The sequence below is a fragment of the Nannospalax galili genome, unplaced genomic scaffold (assembly GCF_000622305.1).
Source record: "Nannospalax galili isolate Female #2095 unplaced genomic scaffold, S.galili_v1.0 scaffold824, whole genome shotgun sequence".
In the NCBI taxonomy this organism is placed as follows: Eukaryota; Metazoa; Chordata; class Mammalia; order Rodentia; family Spalacidae; genus Nannospalax; species Nannospalax galili.
Genome location: NW_008351697.1, coordinates 328099 through 340234, shown reverse-complemented (window position 1 = coordinate 340234; position 12136 = coordinate 328099). Strand labels below are relative to the sequence as shown.

The 12136-nt window shown below is 38.0% G+C and overlaps 1 protein-coding gene across 1 annotated transcript in view; it reads right to left on the bottom strand.

The window, feature by feature from the left end:
- The window catches only part of Cntn5 (contactin 5), a 553885-nt gene that overhangs the window by 401645 nt on the left and 140104 nt on the right, over window positions 1-12136 (bottom strand). Inside the window, exon 5 of the mRNA XM_008848668.2 lies at window positions 3251-3454. Within this exon, the coding sequence (XP_008846890.1) occupies window positions 3251-3454 (204 nt within the window). The remainder of the gene's footprint in view (window positions 1-3250; window positions 3455-12136) is intronic.

Below are 12136 nucleotides of genomic sequence, written 5' to 3'. Positions count from 1 at the left end.
TCTTGTCAGTTAATGTTAAAAAGAAAGTAACAATTTCATTTTAGCTATTTATGCAGCATTGGCTGTGCAAGCCTATAGTGTTGTACTTCTTTCTTTTAAATTTAAATTTATTTTTATTGATATTTTTGTGTATTTCATACAAAACATTCCAAACAATCTTATTCATTTTTATACCCGCATCCCAAATGGCACCCTCCCATAGCCCTTCCCCTCCCCCTCCCCAGAGCCCATTACTGTCCACTGTGTTGTCAGTGCCCTGAGCCGTTCCTCAGTGCAAGTCCATCTTCTAAGTCTCGTCAGCCTATCTAGAGTCCCTTGTAGTACTTCTTAAATTATTGGTTGAAAATATAAATTATTGATAAAACTCAACACTATTGACAGCTGGAGTAATTCAATTGTTTTGATGATTTGAATTATTTATGTTTAATAGTTCTGGTACAATTTTATGAAAAAAGTCAGAGGGAATTGAAATCAAACATCATGGATACTGGCTCTACCAAAATGACTGGCAGTGTAATATCAATAGAAATGAGTGGGATTCAGACCTAATAGTAACAATGGAGATGTAGTTAGAGTTGAGTTTTATCAATAGGAAGATGAATTTGATGGGTTATATAGTTCCCTGAAGTGGCAGTGATGGGTTAACCTAGTCAAAGGAAACCACAGTGACTTCCACAAACACTAGGACAAGTAGTAGAGTGAACGACCCAAGGAAACTTCACAGGATTAAGTGATAACACTGGAGCCCTATCTTGACATCTGTGGTCATGAATCTATGCTGGAGCTAACCTGTAAGCATCTCTTCTTCAGATAGCCACGGGGTATGGACTTGAGATCACTGGGATTGATCACTTGCATAAATGAATGAATGAATAAACAAATAAATCAATAGCAAATAAATGCATCAGACGGGGGAAGGGGGTTATACACCAACAAAGGATTATGGAATATTTCTGGGGCTGGAGAGACAGGTTACACACATGCAGACTATATACTGATACACATAAAAATAATAATAAAATAAAATTTTATAAAAGGATTATGGAATATTTCAACATAGCAGGTGAAGGGTAAAGTTCAGAGATGCTCATGAAATAAAACTGCAAGTGGTCAGTACATTAGAGAGAGACTGGATTTCTACTGGAGGTATGTTAGCTGTTATGCGCTGAGTGTACATGTGTTGTCCTACCTCGTGGTGCTCAGTCTTGTTTATGTATGGTGAATGAAGACATTGTTAATATTGGATATTATCCAAGTGCAAGGAATTTCATATTTTAGGTGGTGCAAACAGAACTAATTATGGTAGAATCACAGAATGTTCAAACTTTCAGATAAGGATGTCTTGCATTCTTCAAGAATCAATGAGGAGGTTTTCAGATAATTTATGGGAATGGCTTCTCAGAATTACCTCCGTTTGAAACACGCATTATCTGTTTTTCTGTTTTCTGTTGCTTGTTTTCTATCTATACATAATCTTATGTAGCCTTGAAATTGGTACATATACCTCTTATCTATAACACATATTACCTCTCAAATCTCTCTGCATAGCCTAGCTGAACATCAGATATCAGTGTATGTGATGGGCTGATGCAGCATATGGATTCCACATGGCATTCATGTCCAGTTCATTTCATTACATCCCCGAGGTGATCTTCTCACACCCCGCACTTCATAATCTGTCCCTCTGCCTGTGTCATCTTCTAAGGTGAAGCAAAGCAGCCATCCAACTACTTTTGACAATGCCTTGAAATTATTGTACATATCAGTCTATATGATCCTGAGCCCCAGAGCCAATTAATTACTTCATCCTGGTAACTCCACCCCTTAATTCCCAGCCATGTTTCCTGTTTACTGTCCGTTGTTCCTACCTCTGCATTTGTTCTGCTGTAACACTGGGTTCCTCATGTCTCCAATGTGTATTTCACTAGTAATGAATCTAGTAAGGTCATTACTATTACATGCAACATAAAGTTCTCAATTTCTTGATTTTGATATTAGAGTTATTACAGATTTCATAGTTTAAATATAACATATACATGGAAACATACATGCTGATAAGCAAAAATCTTGGTATTAGCAAAATTAAGCAGTATATATTTTACAAAAATGTATATAAAAACCTGGGAATGTGGTACATGCTTATAATACTTGACAGGTAGAGGTGGAGGTATAGGCGTGTATGGCCAACCTCAGCTACATGAGGCTGTTTCACCAAAAAAAGAGCACACAGGAGAGGAGTATCAGTGTTAAATGCACTTTGAAAAAAACCTTCGAAGTCTATCACAGCACGCATTGTCAAGTTCATTTCTTGATAAACCTCCATAAATTTCATAGATAAGTTTTGTTGCACCGCAGAGCAATCTGCATACCATATATCAACTGTAATAGAGCATTTGACTTCTTTAATGCAATGCCTATAAATGTCTATAAATACAAATGAGGTGTTTAAATGTGAAGATTCTGCAGTTATATGACAATATCTGTAATGACAGCATCATCAAATCTGCCTGAACTGCACTCAAAAGTTAGTTACAACTGTTCTTATTATTGGAAATGCAATAACAATTATAACTGTACCATGAAGTATTAAAAGCTGAATACTCAATTTGAAGACAGGTGAACTACAAATTCAGTGGAAGCTGAACCCAGAAAATATGTACAGTTCATATGCTCCAGAGGCGCTGAGAGTCGGAGGAGAACGCTACGGTACGTGTGGCCTCCTGTCCCGATTCTCCATTCTATCATCTGAGTAGCTCCATCCAGTGTCTCTCCATGAGTTATCCCCTTCGCGTGTCACCATTGTGTGTTGATGGTGGTGCACGTGTGCGCGTGTGTGTGCACATGCATGCGTGTGTGTGCATGCACGTGTGTGTGCACATGCATGCGTGTGTGTGCATGCACGTGTGTGTTGACAGGACAGCAAGCACCAGGATTCCTCCCATTCTTCCTTCCCAGCCCTTTGGATTAAAGGTGTACCACTCCTGGCATTGCAAATAGGTGCTGGAGATCTGAATTCAGTTCCCCACGCTTGCGCAGGGTGCCTTTTATCAGCTGAGCCAGCTCGCCACCGTTCAGGTCACTCTCCTCACTCAGAGGCATGCAAAGACTCCTAAACTCAGATTAAAAAGATGAATTCATAAATATGGTGGGTGCCTATCGTTTTATTTGTATTAAGGTTAATGCTTAGAAAACCATCAGCGCTTCATTGTTTTTGAGATGTGGCCCACTTGATGTGTGCCAGGCAACTTACCGTCATTTCTCAGGGTGAGCGGCGTTGGAGGACTGAGCACTCGAGCATTCGTCACTGTGTTTTTCACCAGACAAATATAGCTACCAACATCTGATGTTTGCACTTTAGAAATGTAAAGGTTTCCCGTCTCCTGGGAAATGAACCGCCGGCTGTCTTCCGCCACAAAGGAAGGGAACTCGTTAAACACCCAGCTGTAGATGATCTCTGAAAACAGAGAACACAGTTGTTGAATGACACAGATCATTTAACTAACAGAGCTCAAATAACAAAGGCTCCAGTAAGTTCTCAGTACATTACAGGCCACACATACCTTACCTACTTATACATGTAATTCTGTATATTATAGTCAAAGTTTTGTTGTGTTTAATGATTGTGGGAAGAGTTCTTAGAGATGCTCAACATTATTCATTCATTTTTCTTTCCGTTCCAGAGTGTATCAAACATAAGTGAACTCAACATTGTAATAACACAAAAGCTGCAAAATAGATAAATTCTTGTCCTCAATCAAAATAATAGATAAAATTGATCCAAACCTATGAGAGGTACAGTATCCTATACTACAGCAGAAAACATGAGAGAAGTGGGCTTAATCATATCGATCTGTGCCGAATTCTTGGTTTGGAGACACCTGAAGTTTATTTTCCACTGGTTGGTCATTAAATATTGCTTGAGGATCACTTTAGATCAGACATTGTTCTAACCAAAAAATGAAAATTCAATGTTTTTCAGGAGTTGCCCTCCTGATGGGGTAAAATCCGGAAACATAGTCAAAGGATTATAGATTAAGTGAGTGGGAAAGAAGGAAGGAAGGAACGAGGGAGGGAGGGAGGGAGGGAGGGAGGGAGGGAGGAAGAATGAATGAAAGAAAGAGAGGGGAGGAAGGAGACAGGAGCAAAAGCATCTTATGTGAGCTAGAGAGGGTCAGGGCTGAGAAGAGCCAGGGGGACACTTTTCAAACCCTCTCTGACTCCTGAGAGGAGGTGGGAAAAGGGCTGCAAAGCAGTGGATAAGAGAAGGAGAAGCAGGAGGAATAGCACCTGCTGTCCTAGGAAGCTGTTTCAAATAGGTATGGAAGCATGGCGTCTGAGTGACAGCTGTGGGAAAGGTATGGTAGGAGGAGTCCAGGCTGGAGAGGTGGCTCAGCAGTTAGGAGCACATGCTGCTCTTGCTGAGGACTGTGGCTTGGATCAGGCAGCACATCGCGTGGCTTACAACTTCCAGCTCCAGGGATCTGGTACCCCACGCCCTCTTCTTATGTATCACCTACAGATACATACTCATATGTACAATTGACAAGAAAATAAACTTTAACAATGGCAGGGCTGTTTTCTTTTTCCTTTTTTTTAATAAAAAGGCTTGATTATGGTAAATAAGAAAGCCAAAGATTAAGGTTTTGGATTTGAATAACTGAGTGATGTAGAGAAGTGAATTTATCTCCGCCCAAACAGGATGGTGATAGAAAACAAAACTGGAGATGTGTACAGTGAAACCAGGTGCAAATGAAATTTTGTTGAATGTGTTTACCTGGTCAACCAAACTCAAACTGCAAGGGCTGCTCATATATGAGACCATGATACCTCCTTACACTCATAATATAATGTATGCCTCATTTGTAATTCACACATAATTCAAAGATATTTAACATTTTAGCCATAAATTGTACATTAGATTTTTCTGGAGTTTCCCGATATTCAGATTATTATTTGATAATTTGGAGGGAAAGAAAGTAATGTGCAACTAAACGCTATTATTTATAGCAATATTATTTCATATGATGATAATATTTGTAAATTATTTTAGAAGACAACTGCAGAAAAAAATTGACATAGTCTCAAAGTTCACAATCAAATGGGACTTGGGGGCGCAATAATGCTTATTTATTTCTCCAGATAAGTTTTCATTTTCACATAGCCAAGCACTTCATAATTCCAAGAAGGACAGGAAGGAGAGACAAGCACACAACAGAACAGCTGACATCATCCAGAACAGCTGACATCCAGAACAGCTGACATCATCCAGAACAGCTGACATCATCCAGAACAGCCGACATCATCCAGAACAGCCGACATCATCCAGAACAGCTGACATCCAGAACACCTGACATCCAGAAATCAGATTGGATTTTCTGCCTCCACCCAAAACAGGAATATTGAATTGAACATGTTTTAAGATCCTTGCTTACACTCTCAATTAAAGCTTGCCATTATCTATTAACATATATTTAAAATCCTTTTCGAATTTTACTTTCACAATAAATAAGAATATAATTACCTTTTAGCATGATGCTATAATCTGGGGATTGTAAATGGTTCAGGGAGACTAAAAGATAACATCTCTGCTGTTCTAGTCTCTGGATCTGCGATCTGCTTTGTTCAATATTAATTGTGACTGACTCTTAAAAATTATCTACTATGTATTGATTTACCCAATAGAAGAAAGTTGGTATTATTACTTACTGCAGAACATATTAATTGAAAATTGACTAATCGCTGTCTTAATTTTCTCACTGTTTAAGATGTTTTTTAAAAATATCATGTTTAGCCAACACAATTAAAAGATTTAGAAGTTTTTGGAGTGATTCTTCAGTTGACTTTATTAGGTAATGACTATTTTTACAATATTATGTATTTTAGGCTTTAAAATTTTCTCCCCAAATATATTTTATTTGCTGATACCCTGGGCCCCAACTGAGATTCACTCACTGGGGATACATGTTTGTGTTGACTCTCTCTGGTAGATAATTAACCCTATGTGGTATGATACATTTGCTTTATTATTCCACATGCTGTGCGGAATTTTGCTTTCTTATCGGAGCTATTTTGTCTTTAACCTTGAACCCAGAAGTCATTCTAACTTGCTAGGAGTTTGTCCCATCCAGAGCCTGACTTGATGTTTGTACTTCTTCTTCAACCTCTGTACTCTATCTGACCCAAGGACTTATCCTTTATTATGACACAGTCATCGATCCTCAGGTGTGGACCCCCCTTTCACCTGGATGTCTCTTGGAAGGATGCCCTGGAACTGTCTGCTGAGTTGGGCCTCCTCCATTGTTCTATTCAAAACATTTCTTCAGCTTCAACTGAGGAACTACAAACTTGAATGCATCCTTTTCATCCTCCCTTGTCATCACTAGTTCTGGAACGTCTCATGTGCTCAATGCAGCATCCTTCCCAGTCTGCACTATAGTCAGTGTAGATGCATGTGCTACCTTTCAGAATTTTGATATGTTAATTCTCAAGTACACCCACATTCATTCTGTATCTCAGGGTCCAGTAGCAAATTGAGACTCCTAGGAAATAAGGACCCAGGTCTCAATAGCGTTTGGTTCAGTGAGTTTGTCCATTAAGTGTCATTACTCCAGATTTTGTTTATTTTATAAAAGTCATTCCTATACTCACGTTTTGAAACTTTACAGTATATTTCTATGACATTAAAAACACGTCTTTCACTAAGTTGTCCTTAGGAATAAAATAAAAAACGTATTAAGCTGATAAGTATAGCATGTTTCTAGACTTAGGAGAAAAAATTTTTCTCTGACTTTCCTCTCTGTATTGCATACTACATCTTAACTTAGTATATGAACAAATTACCAATAAATTTAAAAGAATTTTCATGGAACAGATAACTGAGTCTTCATCAGCCAGAGTAGTTGATCAACTGATCATACACATGGGTGCTAACTTATAAGAGGATGGCATATAAGGCAAACATCTCTTTTCACGATACCCCTAGAAAATATATTCCTTCTTATAAGATCTCCCCACAGCATGTCTGTATAACACAAGTAATTGTTTACAACATAACCATGTAAAGGAATACTTGCTCAGTCCATTCTCATATAAAGTCCATTCTCACATAAAGTCCATTCTCATATAAAGCAACTGCCTCCTTTCACCTTGGCATGTAAGACAAATGTCTCCTCAAGTCACACCCACACACTGCAAATGCCTCTCACACCATGCCCATGAAAGGCTGAATCACTTCATTTCAGTTGACACAGCCTGGAACTGGAGAACTTCCTCTATTGAACTGACCTGTGGTCATGTCTGTGAAGCATTTTCTTGATCGTCAGTTATATGGGAGGGTGGAGACCACTGTAGGGGGTGCCACCCCTGGGCAGGTGGTGTTGGGTTATATAAGAAAGCAGACTGAACACAGACCAGAGGAGCAAGTCAGTAAGCAGCATGTTCCCTATTGGAAACTATTTTTCTAGATTCATCCAAGTGTTCAGTTACTTTACAGTTTATTTACGTTCCATGTAAAAGACCAGGTCTATTTGAATTCTTCTACATATGAATGCACAAGTTTCCCAGCACCATTTACTGAAAAGACTTTTGTTTGTTTTTCTGCAGTGCCAGCCACAGTTTGTCTAGTGAAAATTAATGGGCTCTAGATGGGTGCGTTCCTTTCTAGGTTCTCCAACGTTCCATTCATCTACATGTGCTAGATGGCGACACCAATTTATTTTAACTATTATGTTTTTGTCTTGCATTTAAAACCGGGTCTGTAATACTTCATGGTTGGATCTTTTCAGTTCAAGATCACTTTGTCTACACAGTGGGTTTTTGTCTTCCTATGTATTTTATGATTGTTACCTTTAGTTCCGTGGTGGTAGGTTTCCACATGGCTTTTCTAAATGGTTTAGTGTCAGTTACCCCTCCCACACTCCCCGCCCTCTCATCCCCCACCCAGTGTAACCCTTCCTACTTTAGCATTTCCTTCTCTCCCTTTGTATCACTGCATTCTCCCTCCTCTCCCAAGAAGCCTCCCCCAATCCATGGCCATGTATTAATTTTCTGACTTCTCTTCATTGTCAAATTGAAACATGTATATCCAGGACTTCAAGTTCTGAGAGAGAAAATGCATTGTTTGTGTTCCTGGGTCAGGGTTAACTCACTCAGGATGTTTCCAGTTCCATCCATTTATCTGCAAAATTAATAATTTTATTTTTATACGAGCTGAATGATATCCCATTGTGTATATGTACCACACATTTATTATCCATTCATCAGTTTATAAACACCTAGTTTATTTCCAATTTCTGGCTATTCTGAAAGTGTAGCAATGAACATGGATGAACAGGTAGTTTTTTCTGTAGTATGGTAGAGATCTTTGGGGTATATGCCCAAGAGCGGTATGGCTGAGTGATGTGATAGATTAACTCCCTCTATTTTGACGAATCTCCACACTGATTTCCACAGTGGCTGCACCAGGTTGCACTCACCAGCAATGAACGAGTTTCCCTTTCTCCACATTCTTGCCAATATTGATCATGGTTTCTTTTTTGGATCTTAGCCATTCTGTGTGGGGTTAGATGAAATTTCAAAGTGGTTTTAATTTTCATTTCCCTGATGACTAATGATGTTGAACATTTTTCAAAGTATTTCTCATCAGATAATCCATGATTAGTATATATAGAAATGTTAAATTAATTTATTCTTATATGTGATTTGGGGTGAAAATTGGATGAAGGTTTCTAAATATATGATTGTGTTATCAGAATTTGATTTCTTTTGCAAATTGAATGCCTGGTACCTCTGTTTTGATAGTTCTAGAATTTTATTATCTCCTGGAAATGTAAAGGATGGTCATTATTTTCTTGTTTCTGACTTAAGAGAGAGAAGTTTTGACTTTTCCATATTTAGTAGAACGTTAAATTTTAACATTTATATACAACCTTTATGACGCTGTGATTTGTTCCTTCTAGACCTAATTTGTTTGGGATTTTTATCATGAGGAAGTGTTGAATTTCGTCAGATGTCTTTTTATCTTTGATGTCTAGATACCTTTTGTCTTTCATTCTCCAGATATACTACATCGGGGTTATCGACTGACATCTGCTGAGTCACACAGGCATCCCTGGAATTAGTCACACTCAGTCGTGGTGAACACTTATTTTAATGTGTGGTACATTTTGCTGAATATATTTTTTTGTGTGTTCATCATGGTTATTGATTTGTAGCTTTCTTTACTTGCTGAGATTTTATATGGTTTTACTCTCAGAGTATTTGGAAAAACTTTATCTGCTATGAGTTGGGAAAACTTCAGGGTAATAGTATTTATTCATTAAATATTTAATACAACCCTACAATGAACCTACTTGGAATTGGGTTTTTCTTTGGTAAGTTTTTTTTTTTTTTAATTTTGGATTCAATTTGTTGGTAGTTTAGATTTACTGTATCTTATGTTAAATATTGGTAAGTTTTGCCCATTCCTTCAAGTTACGCTGGTGCATAACTTTTTATTACATTCTATAGTTATTGTTTATAATTAGATAGTGTCAGTAATACATTTTTCTGCCTCTGAATTTTGTTGGTGGTGATGTTTGGGACAGGGTCTCATTTTATACTCCCAGCTGGCCTGAAACTCGCTATGTAGACTACCCCAGGCTGGCCTGGATAACACAGCAATCCACTTGCCTCTGCCTCCCAAGTGCTGTCTTCTGCCTCTGATTACTTTCAGTCCTTTCTTTTTCCTATTTAGTCTATGATCTTTATCTATCTTGTTCATCTTGTCAAATAATCTGCTCTGTTTCAAGGATTCTTTGTGTATGGCTCAGTCACTAATGTATTTACTTGTGCTCAGATAATTATTCTTTATTTTCTTTGACTAATTTGAAGTGTTGTCTGCATTAGTGTTTTGGTTCCTTGAGATGCCCTGAAAGATTATCATCAGAGGGCACTGTGCCCTCATGATGTTGACAGTAATTACTATGAACTTACTATTCATCCTGTTTTGATTTGTGTTTTGTCTCCATTTTCAATTGTTTCAAGAAGATCTTTACAACTGTTTCTTGATGATTTCTTCTTTTATTGATTATTGTTCCAAAGTTGGTTGTAGGATCTGGAGAGATTTCTTAGCAGTTAAAAGCATTTGCTGCTTTGTCAGAGGACCAGTATTTAATTCCTAGCACCTTGTGGGGCAGCTCACAACCACCTATAACTCCAGCTCCAAGGGATCTGACTGTCTCTTCTGGCCTCTGCAGGAAGATCTCCACATACCCCCATGAACACATGGCACATATACACAGAGACACACACACAATCAATAAAAGTAAAAGTAAATAAATAGTTTTGATTGTATAATTCCTTGTGGTTTTGGAGCTTCAAAACTTCTAGTTTTACTACAGAGTAGTGAGAAAAGGCACTTAATGTAATCTCAATTATTTTACCCAGTTGTGAGCACCTGGTCTGTCTGCAGACTGTCCTGTGTCCCAATGAGAAGAAGATGCACTCTTCAGTGCTGTATGAAGTGTTTTATATTTGTGTGTTCTGCCCATTGGATTTAACTCTGTTGAAGTCTGAAGGTTGATTCGATACAACACTGGCTAGCCCTACTTTCTTACAGATTCTCCTTGCCTAGAGTCACTTACTCCATCATGGCTGTTCCATTTTCTGTGTGTCTTTAGAAGTGAGTTGCATGTAAGCAGTCTACAGACAGGTCTCATGTCTTTATAGATTTAATCTATTCTTTAACTACAGAATATAACCCGTTTACATCTAAGACTATTGCCTATATACAACACCTTTAGATGGCTATAGAGCTATTTTAGGATGTGCTTTCTTGTTTTACCATGTTTCCTTTCTCCTTAGTCTCACACTTTGAGCTTAAGCAATTTAATCCACTAATGTACTTTGATTCTTTGCTTATTTTATATTTGTCCGTTGTACATTTTTGCTTTGTGGTTAGGTTCCCTTGAGGTTTACAAAATATATTTTGATCATAACAAGCTATTTTGGAACCATGGAAATTTAACAGGATAAGAAAAATAAAACTTTACAAAGAAAAACATATTCTACTAACAAAACTGTTTCCTTGCACCCTACCACAGTCCCCATTTTGACTTTTTTTTTTGAGACAGGGTCTCACTGCAGCCTTAGCTGGCCTGGAACTTGCTATGGAGATCAGGCTGGCCTTGAGCTCACACAGATATCCTGGCCTCTTTATCCTGAGTAGAGAGATTAAAAGCATGAGTCCCCATGCCCATTTATCCTCCCCATTTTGAATTTTAATATTCCATTGTGTATCTTTCTATACTGCTTCTCTGATAAAACATTAATATGGCTATTATTATTGAGTATTTTTAAAAATTTTAAAAACTCTTTATCCTGAGTAGAGAGATTAAAAGCATGAGTCCCCATGCCCATTTACCCTCCCCATTTTGAATTTTAATATTCCATTGTATATCTTTCTATACTGCTTCTCTGATAAAACATTAACATGGCTATTATTTTTGAGTATTTTTAAAAATTTTAAAAATTTGTTATTGTTATTTTATGTGTATGCATGTATTGCCTGCATGTAGGTAAGTGCACCTGTGACATGCAATGCCTGTGGAGGTCAGAAGAGGCTGTCAGATCCCCTGGGACTGGAGTTATGGCCAGCTGATAGCTGCCATGTGGGTGCTGGAATTTGAACCTGGTTCTTCAGCAAGAACAACCAGTGTTCTTAACCCCTGAGCAACCTCTCTAGCCCCTATTTTTAAATATTTTACTTATTAGGCTTCATACTAAAAATATGACCAGCTCACACATGTTACTGATATTATCAAAGCATCCTGACATTGGAATGTATTTTTTTATATGGAATTGAATCAAAGTAAAGACTTTCTTGTGTAGAGAAGAAAAAAATAAAGAGAATGCATGTGCAACATATAAAATGGATAAAATACTTTCAAGGTATACATCTGACAAAGGATGAATCCCTAAATGTGGAGCCTTGAATGAGCAAATGCCCTCTAAATGCTTAGATATTGGACCCTTCGTCCATAATTGGTGCAGTGTTTGTGGCAGTGTAGGACATGTGACCTTGCTGGAGGGTGTATGTCACTGGGGGCCGGCTATGAGAGGTTATAGTTTTGCTCCTTACCCAGCTGCTTTCTGTACT